This window comes from Bidens hawaiensis, unplaced genomic scaffold, assembly GCF_021521415.1.
Source record: "Bidens hawaiensis isolate Kalapana, Puna unplaced genomic scaffold, B.hawaiensis_p1.1 tig00023981_1, whole genome shotgun sequence".
Classification (NCBI taxonomy): Eukaryota; Viridiplantae; Streptophyta; class Magnoliopsida; order Asterales; family Asteraceae; genus Bidens; species Bidens hawaiensis.
In genome coordinates, this window is record NW_027493766.1 from 242439 (window position 1) to 262504 (window position 20066).

Here is a 20066-nt window from a genome sequence, read left to right on the forward strand (position 1 = left end):
TACATTGAACAACGCACCCAAAACGTAAAACATAGAAAACAATATTTAAGTTGATCTAGGACCTGTGCATTATGACGGCGTTAAATGGGAAAAAAATATAGGCATAAAAACGTTAAATCACACATGCACGTTGTGATGCGCTAACTCGCAAAATTTAACTCAAAATGTAAAACGAAAAAATTGTAGAAGATGAAAAGTATAATAAATCAAAGTTGAAAGTTAAAAAGTGTAAAAGCTGTAGAAGATGTAAAAATATGAGAGTTAAAAGTAAAAACTAGAGTTATGAAAAAGAAAAAAAAAAGATAAAAAAATGAGTACAATTACTTAACCTTAAGTTATAACTAAGTATGCAACTCTATGTTTAAAGTTAAAAAGTGTTGAAGTTGTAGAAGATGTAAAAATACGAAAAAAGTGTTGAAGTTGTAGAAGATGTAAAAATACAAGAGCTAAAAGTAAAAAAGCTTGAGTTAAGAAAAAGGAAAAAAAAGATACAAAAAATGACCACAATCATTCATTTAAGCCTAATTTACAACCATGTATGCAACTTTATGTTGCTAATCATATATATATAAACGAAAACCCAAAAATCCTATGTGTCGCGATGTGGTCGCTCTCTCCTTTTATGAAAGCCACCAGATTTCTTGATTTTTAAATGGAGGACTCTTATTGATTTAACCCAAATTTATGGGTATGGGTCTTACCAAACCAAATAGCTCTTAAACGGGTTATAACATCTCATTAAATTAAAAATTAATCTTACCAATTATTTGATATGAAAATCCTACAAAATAGGAATATACTAAAATTTAATATCCAATTTAAAAAGAAAAAGATATTATTTATAATTAATAAACAATTTTATAGTAAAAAAACATAAGCGGGTCATGGGTCAACAAATCCAGATATCTTTTAAACGGGTTATAACATATTATTTATTTATGAAACCTTTTCATAATCAAACCTTAAGTATATTATTAACTTTCTTAAATAAAGAAAATTAAAATCCAAAAAATAAATATTAAAAAACAAAAAATGTAAAACAACCATTCTCTCAAGCCATCAGATTACTTTATTTGTAAATAAAGGCTTCTCACGCATTTGACCCGAATTCACTGGTAAAGATCTCACCAAACCCAGATAGCTCTTAAATGGGTTATAACATCTCATTATATTAAAAAATAATCTCATCAAATATTTGATATGAAAATCCTATAAAATAAAAATTATCCTATTTTATTTTTTAAAAAAGATATTATTTATAATTAATAAACAATTTTATAATAAAGAAAATAAACGGGTAATGGGTATCACCAAACCCAGATAGCTTTTAAACCGGATTATAACATATCATTTATTTGTGAAACCATTTCGTCATCAAACCTCAAGTATACTAACTATTAACTTTCTTTCTTTCAATAAATAAAATTAAAATCCAAATATACATATATAAATATTAAAAACGAATAATGTAAAACAACTCCCGTAATACGGGGGATAAAATCTATTATATATATATATATATAGGGGCGGGATCTAGTGAAGCTTCTCTTAAAGAGAAAACTTAAAAACTTTTAAAAAAACTATTTTTAACTTAAAAAATTTTTTTTTTGAAGTTTCTTTTTTTTCCCCATTATTCTTATATGTTGTTATTAGTTAAAAAAAAAACCTCGTCGGTATAGTGCGCATTTGTAATAATGTGCATTGCATATATGTAAAAGTGTTTGTATTGTATAGAATACAATACTATTGCATATATTTGATACACACTATTGTATATATGCAATATAAGACTAATACAAATATCGAATACACATTAGTACGTATGTGTAATACAAAATTAACGCATATGAACACCACATCGACTTTTATTTTATTATTATTTTTCTTCCATATAATACAACACTACTACACATATACAATACACAATATATACAATTAAACACTATTAAACTAAAAAATACATAGTAATACACATGTGTAATACAACGTTATCGCACAGTAATACGTATGTGTATTACAACGATTTTTTTTTCGAGCAAAGGGTAAGAAAATATAAGAATAAAGGCAAAATTAGAAATTTGAAAATATTTTTTATTTTTAATTAAAATTAATTCTTTAGGAGTTTTTAAGTTTTCTGTTTAAAGATAAGTTTTTTCTTGATTTTCTTCCTATATATATATAATTTTTTTACTATTTCGTCTTAAAATTTTTATTGGTATTGAGTTCAGACACCTCGAAATATATATTTTATTTCAGGAATTCGGCCACTCCTTAATTAAGTCCAAGCTTCGTCAATCACCACTGTTTGATATAAACTCATCGTTAGAAACTCGTTTACCCCGACCGACAATTCCAAACTATTCCTACATAATATTATGTACGTGTTTTATTTTTAATTAAAAAGGTACATGAGACAGCATTCGAAATACACACATAATTCTGCCTTGGCGCCCAAGAAAAGGCTACTCCCACGAAGTTTCCTTTCCTTTTGTAATTTCTATTATTAAATAAATTTTAAATAGATTATGTTTAAATATATTTTCTATTTCATCAATTTGTCAATAGTAAACTATTAGCGTTAACCTTATGTCTATACACCTACGGTAGCAGAAGTTGCTAGACGCTATCAGTTGGTTGACTATAGAGTCACAAATACTCGGCCTAGTTGGGGAAACTTTCAAATACTCGGTTCCTAAACGCGATTTTTGCAACAATGCTTAGGTTATATTCTAATATTCACAAGTTTTGTTACTTTATTATTATTATTATTAGTTAACACAAAAATCTAAATTTAGAACAAACAACCAAAATACCATTAAATTAAATTAAATTATATTCTAAAGTATTTTATTTTTGGAACAGATATGATGTCAATTAATACCCATATATACAATTCCATAATCCCCCAGGCCTTTCTCGAAGCTTAATAATCCAACAATTTATCATATTTTATTTCTCAAAAAAATGGCGACCTTATTGTTTGACAACGTTCTAGTCTTTAACTTGAATAGAAAAATAAATAGGAAAATATTATTATCTTGTTTTTAGCACACATAAATTGCATCGTATAATTTTACAAAAATACTTTATTCAAACAAAAATTCTTAAAATATTTAAACTTTAAGATCCCATAAATGTTCCTTCTAAACACGTTTGCGACTGTGTTTTTTGAGGCTAAACACGTTTTTGACATCCAATTATGTTGCCGGCTTCCAAACACGTAGTTAAAAACGTGTTCTGAAAGAACATTTTTAGAATTTTAAAGTTTGAAAAACAAAAATGAATTAAGAAGGAGCGTATAGGAATACAATTTGGGGAGGGGGAGGAAGTTAATAAAGACAGACGACGTCGTAGAGAGAGAAAAAGAGGATAGTTTTCCCCACCACAAATAATAATAAGTTTTTTTTTCTTTGGAACAGCATAATAATAATAATAATAATAATAATAATAATAATCTTAAGTAAAGGAAAGGAAAGGAAAGGAAAGGAAAGGGCTTCCTCTCCTCCTCCGATCCATCCGGTGAATCAATCCCTCCCTCCCACCATTTTCTTTTCTTTCTCTCTCTCTCTCTCTCTCTCCTAGGGTTAGGGTTAGGGTTTTCTCAATTCTCCTGCAAACTATGCAGTTTCCTCTCTCCTCCCATGGCTTAATTTACTTCTCTCCTTTCTAAAGGTACCTATCCTCTTCTCGATTGCTTTTCTGCAAACTATTCTCTCTTAATTCTTGTTTTCATCAACGCTAGGGTTTGGGGCTTTGATTTTGCTTACTGTTATATGTGCGTGTTTTGTAATATAATCATTTTGTTATCTGTGTTTATGTGCTTGAATGATTGCGTCTTATGAGATTCTAGGGCGTTTCATTTTGCACTGCTTTGTTATTATTTATTTGTGTTTATGTGGAAGTTATGATTGTCTGTTGTTTGATGACTATGAGATTTTTTTAGGGTTTCAATTTTGCCCTTGTTTGTTTGTTTGTAAATAAGCAAGTTTGATGTTTATGTGTTTTGAGTCGTGCTGGATATGGATGGTTTTACAGTCTGGAATGGATGTGTATGATGCTTATGAAAATGGAAATACAGATGCTTGCCTGGTAAATAAGATAATGCTAAAACATGTATATAAGTTACAGACAGAATATAACGTGTGTGTGTGGTTATGATTTTGATATGATGCTAATGTTCTTTTTGTTTTCAGATTCAAGGCACTACTAACCCTAAACCTCAGTTGACAACTCCACTTATTGAACCACTTGAAGCCATGTATAACGAAGGTGCTCCAGAGTACGTTGTTGATCAGGGCATGTATTATCCTTCTGCTACCGGTTATGGCTATATTTGTACAGGTAAATGTCAGATTTTAATCAATGATAATACCAATTCTTGCCTTTCTGCTCTGCACAAGTTTCTTATGTTTTTCATGAACAGGATTGGAATCGCCTGGTGATTGGGATGACCAACATAGAGTTTTTGGTGTGGATGGTCAGAATATCCAGTTCGTAGTAAGCATATGATCTTAATATCTTAATCGTTTATTGATTTTGGACAAAGTTTATGTTAAATCTATTTGTACTCATACTATCTGCTTTTATTTTCAGGGCTCACAGACAGAAAGTTACCCTTATGTGTATTATACATCTAGCTATGGATATGATTATGCACAGTCTCCGTATAACCCTTACAATCCTTACATTCCTGGTGCTATGATAGGAGCTGATGGCTCTTATGTGGCTGCACAACAATATTATGTTCCCTCGTATGAAAACAGTTCCACACCAACCGCTTATTATCCCATGGTTGTCCAGCCTGGCATGGACACTTACACAACTGCCACTGCAGACCAGTTCATGGACACGGCTGCATCTACTGCTACTAGGATTGATTCATCAGGTGCCAACAGCAACTCATTATCAGCATCTGCAACATATACCATGAATCCCGGAAGAGGTTCTTCAAATCACACAAATGCCATTGGGAAAGTTTCAGAAGGCTTAAAAAGTAGCAATGGACCGAACAAGATAACTTCTTCTATTCCTGTTTCTGGTCCAGCGTCATCACAAGCACTCCAGTTTAAAGATACCGTTCCTTCTGGTAATAGTTTGTCTAACTTATGTTCAAGTGATAAGGTTCGTTCAAAGTTACCTTATGGGAAAACTACCAATGATGTGAATGGAAACCCTAATACTTTGGGTGAACAGAATCGTGGTCCGAGAACACCTTCATCAAATACTCAGTTGACAGTTAAAGCTTACTCAACTAGGGCTGGAAATGTTGATGCCCAAGGAAATATTACTATTTTCATGGACCAGTTTAACAAGGATGATTTCCCTGTTGATTATGTGAATGCAAAGTTCTTTGTTATAAAGTCATATAGTGAAGATGATGTTCATAAAAGTATCAAATATAATGTATGGTCATCTACACCTAATGGAAACAAGAAACTGAATAACGCCTATGAAGAAGCCCAGAAGTTATCAGTTGGAGGCTCTAAAGGCTGTCCTATCTTTCTCTTTTTCTCTGTAAGTTACAATTTTATTGTCCTTATTTTATTCGCTAGAATTTGTTGACAAAAAATTATTTTTTTACCCTTTTTATTGTTGTTAATAGGTTAACGCAAGCGGGCAGTTTTGTGGTGTTGCTGAAATGACGGGGCGAGTAGATTTTCATAAAGATATGGATTTTTGGCAGCAAGACAAATGGAGCGGAAGTTTCCCGGTTAAGTGGCATTTTGTAAAAGATGTACCGAATCCCCACTTCCGACACATAATATTAGAGAACAACGAGCATAAACCGGTTACAAATAGTCGTGACACGCAGGAGGTTAATTCTCTATCTAAACACTTGCTTTTTCTGTTCTTTTTTACAGTATTTTTGCTCATACCAGTTGGTTATTTGCAGATTAAGTTTAAAAAAGGTATAGAGATGTTAAAAGTATTCAAGAACTATGCAAGGAAGACGTCTATACTTGACGACTTCATGTATTATGAGAACAGACAAAAAATACTGCAAGAAGAAAAGGCGCGATTACTAGTTAAAAGCTTTGGTACCCCGGTATTTGTGCCTGTTCTACATCCTCCACGCAAGCTTACTAATTACTATGGTTACGGGTCAGATGAGAAATCTGAAAAGGAAAATGATATAAATACTTCAGACAATAATAATACTGCAAAAAATGATGATAGAAAATCAGTTGATGGAAAGTTACATGAAAATATTTTACAGTTGAAGTCACTATCTATATCTTCAGAGCAGGTAGGAAGTAAGCCTGGAGAGAGTGGTGGTGGTGGTGGCGGTGGCGGTGCCAGTGTTTCTGCAGTGTCGAGCGAGCCTGTCAGTGTTTTGACTGTGGGGACAATGCCGGTCAAAGTCAACGGGTATGGTGAATCTTCTGGGTTTTTGACTGTGGGGACAATCCCACTTGATACAAATGCTTTTCAGGTTAAGGAAGGTAAAATGGGGATTAAGAAAGGTTAAAAAGGGTGGTGGAATATACATTACATGGGTTTGAGAATGATATTTTGTGCCTGGGAATTGTACAATTTTCAGTTGAGGGTGGTTATGGTATTGGTAGGTGATAGGGGAAGGTGTTGATCTTTATTTTATTTTGGGGTTAAATTGTGTTTTGGGGGTGATACTAATCAGAAAAATACAGTGTGTAAACCTTTTTACCTTTTTGTTCTTGCTTTGTGTCATGGGATCATCATGAAATACCGATGTTTTTACCTTCTTTGGTTTACATTTGGTTCTATAACTCGGTTGTGTAAACAAGCTTAATTCTGCTGATGACATGATTTATGTAATTCGGTTAATGTTTTGACACATCATTTATATACTCTCTGCACGTGTTAGTCATATACATAGATGTGAAAGGCATGATCATCTCTCATTTACTGAAATTAATATTTCTGTAGTGGTAATAAAGGGATGGTAATCTGGCAACCCGAAAATTTTAACAGTACCCGACTACCCGAGATTTTTGAAAATTCATGCATTCGATTGGGTATTGGAATAGGATTAGGATTAGGATTAGGATTAGTTTTAAAAATTTTTATGGGTATAAGAGGTGTATGGTGTTAGATTGTGATTTAGACGTGTAGGGTGTTAGATGATATCAGTTACAAACAATATTCATAAACCTTCTTTTTATTTATAATATTTTTTATTTTAACTAATAAATTTCAATCTTAAAGATACAACCCTATAATGAATTTCTTTTAATGTTACTTTTAAACGCAATATATTATTTAGGTAATAATATGAATTTCTTAGCTATTAATATATTTCATATTTTCTAGTATGTGAATGTAACCATTACATAATAATAATGATAGTATCAGGAATTTCCTTAGTTAATTATACTAAAGACAGATTAAAATAATAAATGATTCTAGAGTCAATCCCTCACTTGTGACTTAGGGTATGTTAGGCTGGAGGTAATGTAATAAAGGGAGAATGGAATGGAAGAAGAAATTGAATGAACAAGGGAATGAAATGGATTATTCCATTTCTTTGTTTTGTTCGGTTAACCTATGAGAATGAAATGATTACTTTATGCTGTTTGGTATCCTAAAAAATTGTATGATTGAAATAGAAATAATAAAAACACTCCTATCTCAAAATAATTTTTTTTACAAAAAAAAAATCGCAATGGCGATGGTGGTGATGTTAGCTCCGACAACGAAAATGGTGGTGGCAGTGGCGACAGTGGAAGTGGGGGTGGCGGTGGTCAAGCGGTGGTAGCATTGGTAGTGATGGCGATGTAGGGTGACGGTGATGGTCAGGCGGCGGCGGTGACAATGTTTTCGGTGGTTACAGTGACGATGGTGGCGACGGCGGTGGTTGCGCTGGTGGTAAGGTGGTGGTGGTGGTAAGGTGTTGGTGATGGCGATTGTAGTGGTAGTTGTTGTTAGGTGGTGATGGTGTTGTTGAGAAAGTAGGATGAAGAATGAATGAAATGAAAAAAAAGGGGGGGGGTAGGAAGGAATGGTTTTGATGGAATGAGATTCCACGTATAATGGATGATTCCATTTCATTGAGCAACCAAACGCCATTTTTTTCATTCCTACGTAATGAATCATTCTATTCCCCATATCATTTATGCATATCAAACGCCACCTTAGGGTTTGTTTGGGATTGCTTATATAAATGAAAAAGGACTTTTTGTTAAAAATGACTTATTTAACTTATGAATATTTTAAAAGAAGTTTTTAAAAAAATGTTTGGATTAACTTATGTGTTGAGGAAAACCAAAAAGACTAAAAATGACACTCTTTTTTAAAAAAAGTGTAATGGGTTTTGAGCAGCGCCGGCTCTTGGGTGGTGCAACCCGGACAACCGGCCGGGGCACTTACTTTCCTAGGGCACAAAAATTTATATATATATATATAGTGGCGAAGGATAGTGAGGGTCAGGGGTGGCCCTGGCCCCCCTGCTTTTTTCCGTATCGTAAATTTGAACGTCTAAATTTACCAATACCATGTAGAAAAGTAGATTATAGGAAGGAGTGAAGTAGCATCAATGGAGTTTTCTGGCGTGTCTCATGTCTGTAATTTTACTTGAGGACCAAAGGTAGAAGATGAAAAGATAAAATAATATATTTAACACAATAATTTATACTAAAGATATAGACTCTAGGTTAAAAGGAAATAATGGCCACTCATTCTTAGTCTTTTTAGTCTATATATATATATGTCAGTGAAAATTAATACACTTTGTGTTTATATTTTTATTTATTATTTTCTCGCTTTGTATAATTTTGTCATACATACACAACGTAATAAAATTTTCTTATAATAAGGAGATGACTTTTTTTTTTGGGCAAAAAGAACTAAATCAATTAGCTTCATCAAATCTATTAAATGATAACAAAAGCAATGATAAAAGAGTGAGAGAATAAATTGAATTAGTGGCGTAGCGGATTTCTATTACGACCCTCAAACTGAAAAGTTCTGGTTCCACCACTGGTCTCTCCCTCATGTTTTATTGATCAAGCTATTGCTTCTCTTGAGATAAGATTTGATCTATTCAAAAATTATGAGAAATTATTTGGATTTTTGTTTCCACAAAACTTGAGGGAAATTGAAGAGCTTCACGAATTATCAGTTAGACATTAGCTATTATTGTATTTGAGCTTATTACTATAATTTTGCTATTTTTATCGTTATAACGTTAATGCCGTTTAAAAAAATATCTTATATATTTCGTTACTCGTTAGGGCCTACGGGCCTTTTTTTATACTCGTCCTAGGTATTTATATTCTCGGAGACGGCCCTGGTTTTGAGGGTTATAGGTAGGAGTGCAAACGAGCCGAGCTCGACTAGGCTCGAGCTCGGCTCGTTTAACTAGTAAGGAGCTCGAGCTCGAGCTCGGCTCGTTTCGAGCTCTATTTTCAAAGCTCGAGCTCGGCTCGTGAGTATATTTTCAAGCTCGAGCTCGACTCGTTTACTATATAACAGTTATTTTTATATATTTTTTAATTTTATGTATAAAATAATTTATATTATTTACTTATTTTTATTTATTTTTTCATAACATTAATAATTATTAAATATATATTTTAAAAAATTGTGTAAATGGCAGACTCATTTAGGCTCGCGAGCCGGCTCGAGCTCGATAAGTGAAGCTCGGGCTCGGGATCGTTTAATAAACGAGCTTACTTTTAGGCTCAAGCTCAGGTTCGGGCTCGATGAAGCTCGACTCGATCGAGCTTTTTAATGAGCCGATTTCGAGTAGCTCGCGAGCAGCTCGGCTCATTTGCACCCCTAGTTATAGGGGTGTAATAAGTAAATCAAACACATTAAGTTAATAAGTTACATAATTCTAACTTTTCAAAACCCCTTTACTTTGCCTTTTCCATAAGTTAAAATCCATAAGGACTTATGGGTTGCCAAACGCCTTATGCACCTTATTAACTTTTCAAAAAGTTTATAAGTTATAAGTTGATGAAAATAAGGAATCCCAAACACCCCCTTAGTGGTAGTATGGTAAGTTGGCTTGGGTTCTTCAGTGGAGACCCAAGTTTGATCCCTACTTGTGTCACTTTGGGTGAATATTAGTAATGAAGGATTTGAGCTAGGCATTGTACAAGGTTGTCAGTTCGGATTCCGAGCCCACCCGGATTTTCGTCTCACCATGCGTTACGCCAGAGAGATCTGCTCTTGTGACAGCACAACGACTATCAAGTGTCAGCCGACGGTACGATTTCTCGAGGAACGCCTAAGCCAAACTCTGAAGCCATCATGGACCCGGTTAAGACAACATAATCTGGTCAGAGTGGAGTATCGGGGCTCTCCAAATTTGGAGAGTGCGATAACCTAAATACAAGAAAGTCGTCATTCTGAAAAAAAATGATTCCAGAGTCCCAATGGACATTGTTTAACAAACTAGCTTGCAAGTTGACACATATCCGACGAGTATTACTGTATTAGGTCAGGAAAGAGTCACGATTTAGAAATCAGGTATAGGGCTGGGCTACCAACATCTGTCCCAAACCCGTTCTATTGGTGAAAAGGTCAAACGGGTCATTGCATATTAACGCCTGTAAGCGAACATGATAAACAGGACAGGGTCACTAGTAAGCGAGCGTTAGAACCAGATGTGAAATAATTTAATAGTTATATTCCTTTTCCAAATTATGCTTCTTTTCTTTTGATAGTTGGTGATTATCTATCCTTTAAAATAATCAAAAACCATATTTGTAAAAAGAAAAAAGTTTTTAAATTATTGCTTCGTTCCCAAATGTCTGTTGGTGATTATCTAAATCCTTCTTTGGATTTTTGGTGACCATACTTATACAAGTGATGATGTGATGGCTCAAACGAATTACTTAGATGCATTTATAGTTAATAATTGTTAGTATAAGAAGATGCTATATCATTTTTTGTATAGATGTATTTAGCTGATGTGATATACTCATATAACTTGTAGTGAAGAGAGGGGGAGTGCCTCATGTAAGCTCTTGCTCACGCAAACACCACACCATCCATGCGTGACTGTTGCATGAGAGGCAGGGCCGGTTGGACAATATACCCAACCCAAACTCTAAGCTTTGGGCCACCCAAAAATCAAAGCCTTTGCTAATTAAATAAAAAAAAAAACTATATACTATAATAAAATAATATCATTTTTTCCACTTGTTAATAGACATCCTCATATTTTTTTCAACCAATTTTAATATATGATCATTATCTTTTAAACCATTTCAATAAATAAATTTAATATTTTTATTAAATGTAAATTCTAACCGATTCAAGTAAACTTAAATATTTTTAATATATTGTGACAACCACAAATGTAGGAGCTATTTTTATTTTTAACTTATCGTTAAATACCCACATCACGTTGGTTGAAGCGAACCGTATGTCGATAGGCTTGGCCCAAACAGGAACAAAATGAACCGAAACTCTTTTAACCCAGACGAACCCGAAACTAAAAACTCAAAAATCTTAAGAAACATTCCAACAAGTATTTAATCTTACCGGGTATCCAAAATACATAACTCAAACATCAAACGACATTCTATATTATGTCCGGTCACCAAATCAAACACAACAAAAACCGAAATATGAGATTTAAGATCCATTAGGTATTTCAAATATCACCATAAACTATGTTTTTATAAAAATAAAAACACTCCTTTACTTTAATCAAAAACTAATTATCTAAAATTATAAAAATAACAAAATATATTATATCTCAAAACAAAGTAATAATGATAATAAATAAATAAAATATCCAAATCAAATCTCTGGCCACTCCTCCTGCTCACCATCCACGTCTCTTCTTTACAGCACCAATAAAAGTCCTTGCATGTCTTCACAATCTAAGAAATCCTCTGTTCCTAAATCTTCACCTCAGGCTTTAAAATCAATATCAAACTTCACTTCCTCCTGCAACACCCATAACTCTCTATTCTTTCTTTGAATCAGCCAAGAAACACCAAAGAAATCTGCAGCCCAAACTCTCTGTGTGTTCGTGGATACTGCCCGAGACCAAAGAAAATCCGGTAATTCGATGTCATAACCTCATTCTATTCTGATTCTGAACCTTATCTGATTGTTTTATTTAATACTCTGGTGACATACTGCAGCCCTAGCCTCCTACTCTCTCTCTACTGCTCGTGGAATTTGTCCAGAAGAAGGAATTCAGGCTGCTCGTGAAACACTAAAGTGCACCAGGTACCACAGCTCGTACTCGTTTCTGTGTACATGTTATTCTAAGCATTGACTCTGTGTTAAACTCATGAACAAATTAGTAAATAACCTTGATTAAAAGATTCCCCAACACTTGTTAACAAACGTATTAAAATCTGATTAAATGCATTAATTAACCCTTTGAATATTTAGAATCTATAAACAAAAACTATGTTTTTAAACTAACAAAGGGGCCAAAAGCCGAACCTAAAATTTCGTTAAAAACCAGAATTTGAAGAACTTAATTCTGGTCTGGAACCTTAAAAATTTCATGTCTTGCAGCCCCAAAACCGTGGCCAAATTAATTGTCATTCGGTAACTCGTTTAAGGACGAACTAGTTCGAAAACCGAACAAATAAGCAACTTTTAACTTCAGAACTGTTAGCATAATTTCCAAAAGTTAAAATTATTTTACTTTGGTCCTTCAACCTGGAAAAGAACCAACCCAAAAACTAATGTTAAACCGTGCGTTAAAAACCTTTCAAACCAACATTCGGTAATATTTTTTTTAGACAAACTAGTTTGAAAACCACACTGATAAGTAATCACTTTAGCTACTAAATTTTAACATAATTTCCAGAAGTTAAAATAGTTAAAACCAGCCATAGAAACTGCACAAGATCAGCCCCGAAAAAAAACTCTAAACCGCACATTAAAAACCTTTTAAAACCCGCATTTTGCAACTCGTTTAACTAAGAAATAAGCCCGAAAACCTAAATAAGAATATAACGTTATTTTGCAGCTCTAAAAATGATATTTTGAAAAATAAAAATCTGGCCCGAAACAATTTTCGCGAAACCTCGCCTTAAAAATCGAACTAGAAGCTAAACAGGCCAAAACGGGGTATGTTTGCATTAGTGCAGCCAAGAGCATGATTTTAAAACCTGAGGAATGATAAAATAACTTATTGTTATGCATCATAACTAGTCTTAACAAGTTTGATGGCTAAAAGTGGGTTTTTGTTTAAAAAGGGTATTTTTGGAACAAAGAATCGAGTTAAACCGTAACTTCTGGAAAATATAAAACGAACCTTTAAAACAGAAGAATATAATTTTAAATAGGTAGATATAAGCTATAAAATGTTTAAGGAAAATTAGATTTATAAAACGGGCCCGTTTGTAAACTTTAAAGTGTTGTTTCGTTTAAAAACCGAACCGGCCGGTTTTTAAGACTAAAACGCTTCAAAAAGGTAAGATTCATATTGTTTCCAAAAAATTATGCTTAAAATAATTAGTATAAATGTATAAAACATTTTATGGAAAAACAACACCTCTTTGGACAAGATTTGGCTTTACCGCTAGTTGCGGTGAACCGACATAAACCGAATGAGCAGTTTCAAAAATACGAAAATATGCATGTTCTGGTTTTTTTTTTCAGTAATTACATTTTAATAAAGTCATAATTTTAGTGTTTACTTATTTTTCTAAAATTAACCAGGTTTTAAACCTGGTTTTCACCAAAACGAATGCTAAACGAAAGTACGGGAACTAAGTCCTTACAGCACCAAACTCGCTGAATTCTCAGACCCGAAAATAATATGTTTTTGTATACTTTAAGTTTCTGGAAAATTTGGAGTTTTACTTATAAAGGAATTTGTTTATGCAAACTATATTTTTAAGGCTTATCGTTAAAAACCTACAACACCGATGACTACTGCTATTGTTAACTTTTGAAAACCCGAGGTCTAACGTCTCCTACCAGAAATGATTACGCTATTGATGTGAATAAATTATATAGTTTTTATTGTCGTACAGTAACCCGCAACCGAACCTAAGGCCCGAACTTTCTAAATATTGAAACTTTATTAAAACCCGGTCAAGTAAAACGAGATAACTGACACATTTAGAAGTTAAACTAAATACTTGAAAACACATCATCGACATTATAAATTGCATAAGAGTAAACTTTCCATAAAAGGAAACTTTATCCACCGGGAACTTAACACTTGGGCCAACGCTTAGAATAAAATACCCTTTCACCGTTAAACCTTTGTTAAGGTGTGGAACTAGTTGAATTAAGTATTTATAACTCATTATTTACCATAGGAACCATTGCTTACGGGAAGTCGGTCGTTGAATTACTTGGAGCACTCGGTGGGTCTCGCGTGTAATCCCTTTCTGCATAAATTTTTGGGAACTAGTACATACTCCTAAACTTTTTATATGGTATGGATTTATCGGGGTGTTTTACTTCTAAATTTTGTCCCAACTTTTACAAAATCATTAGCCCGAGGAAATGAGCCGGAGGCTTGTATGGGTAGTACTATCTAGGAGACCCCCATACACAGTGACCCTATGTTGGGTAAACCACACTAAGATCTACGGATTATTGCGACATATAACCTACTTGTTTGATTATTGCTTTTAGCAGGGCGATAGTCCGAGACGGTATAACTTCTAGTATGAGTTGGGGATACTTATACTAGTTGTAGGTTTGATTGTGGACTTGATATATGATATACCATGATCTGTCAATTTTATTATTATGTGTCTTAAACTCATGAGCTCACCAACTATATGTTGACGTATTTTAGTATGTACTTTTCAGGAAACTTTGCCATTGGGGGAGAGGGATCAGGTCATGCCCTAGCTGCCTTAGTGAACCGTAGAAGTCTTGGTTCTCAAGAATAAGGGATGCAGTCATGGAAGACTACTCGAAAAATAAAGATGTAATCGTTAGATGACATCCTAGACTAATTAATGGTGCTATTCACCTAAGACAATTTAAAGCTCATGGTTAACCTCTTTGCTTTAGTTGTACCTTGAATTTGAAAACTCCTAGTACGTTATGAATTTCCTTTAAGTTTATTTATTTTTCGCTGCTTATGATTAATACCAGTTGGTCACGACTAGCCCCCTTGTCGGGTGTGACAGATTGAAGCACCCTAATTTTTTTTTATTTTAATACTTTTTCAAAATACATATCAGAGTAGGTCCCAGATTACATCCAAAATATGTCACTCGTGGTGATGTATTATTTTATGAAAATATATATTATACAAGAAAATATATATGTTTAACAACAAACTTTATTATACAAACTATTAAACACGAGAGTGTGGTTTTCTTGTCAGTCCATTCACATCCATGAAGCTTCAACCATCTAGGGGTGCTTTTCTTGAAAACATTTTAAAAATATATTTTTGTTAGCTTTCGCTAAGTAAGTACACCTTTTTAGTTCAAAAATATATTATTCTTATTTTGAATTTAACACTCAAATTCTCTGGGATTTCAACACCCGAAATCCTTGGGATTTCAACACCCAAAATCCTTATATTTACTCCCCATTATTCTTTGGGAATTCAACACCTGAATTCCTTATGAGCTCATTTTTAACCCATGAGGGTTATTAACTCCCCCTTTTATTTGGAGTTCAACTCCCGAACTCCTTGAGATTTCAACTCCCGAAATCTTTTTATATATAATATCAAAATTTGGAGTTTTAATTACTAAAACTCTACGGGACTCGTAACCCGTATATATTTATTGGGGGCTTACCACCATATTTATTTCAAAACTATAACCCCCTTTTTAAGCCACCAATTCATATACTTGGAACCATAATCTCATAAATCATTTTCCAAATAATCACATATTTGAGTACTAAATAAACACGTATAGCATGCTATAAAATAACATGATTATAGTTCCGTGTACTTACCTCCCAAACTTAATGACTCAAGTGCAGACGTCCCAAATTATACTATGACAGCCTATGTCTTCTTTCTCCAAATCTTATACCCACATATATTTTTTTAGCTAACTTGAATATAGTCTTATTTTTATTTTAGAAAAACTTCCGTTGTAGAGTATGTATATATACTCAAGACTTTTGTGCTAGCTAACAATACTTCATAGTTAAGGTTCTTCAATCTTATGTCATTGATATTATCCACTGACGTCTCAATATTTTTTTCTTAAATGTTAAGTCCCTGATGCATCTTTATCCTATTATTATTATTATTATTATTATTATTATTATTATTTTACAGAGCACACGTGCACTTGCATCTTTCTTATTTCATTCTTTTTTTCTAATTATTAATAATAACTTTATTATATTCACTTTATATTTCATTTTAAACGGTATTCGATTTCATCGAACGATCATTTAAATACCTCATATCTTAATGAGTCGTCTTACTCGTCACTTACTCGCATACTAATATTTGAAATATAAATTTCAAACATTTTAATTTTTTTTATCCACAAAACAGGATGTTACAAATCTCCCCCTCTTAATTACGTTTCGTCCTCGAAACCTGTTCATACCTCGAATAACTCAGGGTAGTATTTTCTCATTTCATCTTCGGCTTCCCACGTGGTATTTGAACCTCGTCGTTGTTTCCATTGTACTTTTACTTGACTTATATCTTTATTTCTAAGAACTTTACGATCAAGAATTGCTACTCGCTTTTGTATATAATTAAGCTTATCATCTACCTCGATGTCATTTAATGGTACACATGCCGTTTCATCAGCCAAACATTTTCGTAAATATGACACATGAAATGTGTTATGGATTCCATTTAATTCTTTGGGTAAGTCTAGACGATAAGCCACTTGCCCCACACGAGCAATCATCTTAAGCGGACCAATAAATCATGGGCTTAGCTTGCCACGTTTACGAAAACAAATCACTCCTTTCCATGGAGAGACTTTTAACATAACATAATCGCCTACCTGAAATTCAATTGGGTGTCTTCGTTTATCAGCATATGACTTTTGTCGATCCTGAGCCGCTTTTAAATGTGCTCTAATTTGATCAATCTTTTCATTCGTTTCATTTACAACTTCTTTATTTGCAAGTTCTCTTTGGCCGACTTCTCCCCAACACACTGGAGTTCGAAATTTCCTACCATACAACATTTCAAATGGGGGCATCCCTATGCTTGAATGGTAACTATTATTATAAGAGAACTCTGCTAAGGGCAAATACTTGTCCCAACTGCCACCAAAATCAATAATGCAAGCACGAAGCATATCCTTGAGAGTTTGAATTGTTCTTTCGCTTTGTCCGTCGATTTAAGGATGATATTCCATACTGATTAATAATTTGGTTCCCATTTCCTCCTGAAATTTTCTCCAAAATCTTGAGGTAAAGCGAGTGTCTCTATCGGATACGATAGATACTGGCACTCCATGTCTTCATACCACCTCATTAATATATACTTCCGCCATTTGTTCTGAAGAATATTTTTCATGGATGGGTATAAAGTGTGCACTTTTTGTCAAACGGTCAACAACCACCCATATCGTGTCATGTCCTTTGGCCGTTTTTGGAAGTTTTGTTATTAGGTCCATCGTAATGTTTTCCCATTTCCATAATGGAATCTGCATCTTCCTATATGGCTTCTGGTGTTCAGCCTTAACTTGTAAACAAGTCAAACACCTTTCCACATATTTAACTATATCTCTTTTCATACCAGGCCACCAATAATTTTTCTTCAAATCATTGTACATTTTGGTTGCACCTGGATGAATTGAGTACTTTGATTTATGGGCCTCATCAAGAATGATCGTTTTAATTGAACAAGACTTAGGAATCCAAATTCGTCCAAAACGAACCTTAATTCCTTTGTCATTTTCTTCCAAATGTCGGACTTGACTGAAAATTCTTTCACGCTTTAAATTTTCTTCTTTTAGCGCCTCTTTTTGCGCATTTTTAATTTGATCAAATAAGTCCGAATTTACAATTAGTTTATATGAATGCACCTTAATTGGAGAATAACTCTCTTTTCGGCTTAAGGCATCAGCCACTACATTGGCTTTACCCGGGTGATAGAGTATTTTGCAGTCATAATCTTTGACTAATTCCAACCACCGCCATTGTCTCATGTTTAATTCTTTATGATCAAAGAAATATTTCAGACTTTTATGATCAGTATAAATTGTGCATCTTGTTCCATATAAATAATGCCTCCAGATCTTTAGCGCAAATACTACTACCGCTAATCCCAGATCATGAGTAGGGTAGTTTGCTTCATGTGATTTCAATTGTCGTGAGGCATATGCTATCACCTTCCCTCTATGCATAAGGACACAACTCAATCCAATACGTGAGGCGTCTGAATAAACTACAAAGTCTTCTGTTTCTTCTGGTAAAGCCATTACGGAGCTCTAGTTAGCTTTTTTTTCAAGATTTGAAATGCCTTTTCGTGTTCTGGGTTCCATTTGAACTTGGAATTCTTTCGAGTCAGCTTAGTTAATGGGGAGGCTATTTTTGAAAAACCCTGAATGAAACGTCGATAATAACCGGCTAAACCCAAGAAACTTCTGACTTCAGTTGGGGTCTTTGGAGGAGACCATTGCATAATAGACTCTATTTTAGCGGGATCAACTAATATACCCTCCTCGTTCACCACGTGACCCAATAATTGAACTTCTCGAAGCCAGAATGCGCATTTAGAAAATTTTGCGTATAATTTCTCTTTTCTTAAGGTTTCAAGAACCTCATGAAGATGTTGAGCATGATGTTGTTCTATTCGGAAATATATGAGAATGTCATCGATGAACACGATTACGAAACGATCAACCATAGGCTTACATACTCGATTCATAAGATCCATAAAGACTGCTGGGGCATTCGTTAAGCCAAATGGCATCACGGCAAATTCATAATGCCCGTAACGAGTACGAAAAGCCGTCTTAGGCACGTCCTCTTCTCGTACTTTTACTTGATGATATCCCGACCTTAGATCGATATTTGAGAACCAACTAGCACCTTGTAGTTAATCAAAAAGATCATCAATTCTAGGTAAAGGATACATATTCTTTATGATCAATTTATTTAATTCACGGTAATCAAAGCACATCCGCATGCTACCATCTTTCTTTTTAACGAACAAAATAGGCGCGCCCCAAGGTGAAACACTTGGTCGGATAAAGCCTTTAGCCAACAGATCTTGAAGTTGAGACATCAATTCCTTCATCTCATTTGATTCCAGACGATATGGAGATTTAGCCACTGGTTTAGCTACTGGAACTAGATCAATTTTAAACTCGACTTCCCTTTCATGTGGAACTCCTGGCAGCTCGTCAGGAAAAATGTCAGGGAATTCATTAACAACAGGGACTTGATCAAGTTCCTTTCCTTTTGCTTTTGTATCTATCACGTAGGCGAGAAACGCTTGATGACCATGCTTCAAATAATTACTCGCCTTCTTCATCGAGCATATTATGATATCATTCTTCCTTTCTCCATAAACACAAACTTGTTTTCCAGCCGGTGACAGAAATTGGACGATCTTTTGATTGCAAACTATAGATGCATGATGTTGGGATAACCAGTCCATCCCAATATGATATCAAATTCCCTCAGAGTAATGGGAATTAATTCGATAGAATATTCTTCTCCTTGAATAATTATTTTACAATTTCGACATACTTCAGAGACGACAAAGCTCCTATCACTAGCGATTTCGACTTCTAAGGAATTTACTAATTTACTTCTACTAAAGGAATTATGGCAAGCAAAAGTTTTGGATACGAAGGATCTACTAGCTCCGGAATCAAATAAAACATAGGCAGAGAGTGAATTTAAGAGAAAGGAACCTGTTACGACATCAGGTATAACCTTCGCCTCCTCCGCGGTGATTTGAAAAGCTCTGCCTCGGGGTTTTGGAACTTCTAACTTCTTTACGTTCACTGCAGTTCTTGATCCTTCTGCCGCCTTTTCATTCCTTGCCCTTAACTCTGGGCATTCATTTTTCATGTGACCCGGTTTATAGCAATTATAACATAAGTTCACGGGACTAGTACACTCTGGTGCCGTATGCCTGAGTCTTCCACACTTATAACACGTAGGGTTCTTATAACGGCGTTCTCCTAAATGTTTTTCCACAAAAATGGCAATTACTAAACTCCTTCTTAAAGCTAGGT

At 34.1% G+C, this 20066-nt stretch overlaps 1 protein-coding gene across 1 annotated transcript; it reads left to right on the forward strand.

Moving 5' to 3' along the window:
• The first annotated feature begins 4187 nt into the window (after positions 1-4187).
• Positions 4188-6469, forward strand: LOC143568364 (uncharacterized). Its single transcript, XM_077054537.1, has 5 exons — positions 4188-4341; positions 4424-4497; positions 4594-5514; positions 5603-5815; positions 5894-6469. Exons 1-5 carry the CDS (start codon positions 4257-4259, stop codon positions 6467-6469), a joined length of 1869 nt encoding a protein of 622 aa, XP_076910652.1. The 5' UTR covers positions 4188-4256.
• Positions 6470-20066: the final 13597 nt, after the last annotated feature.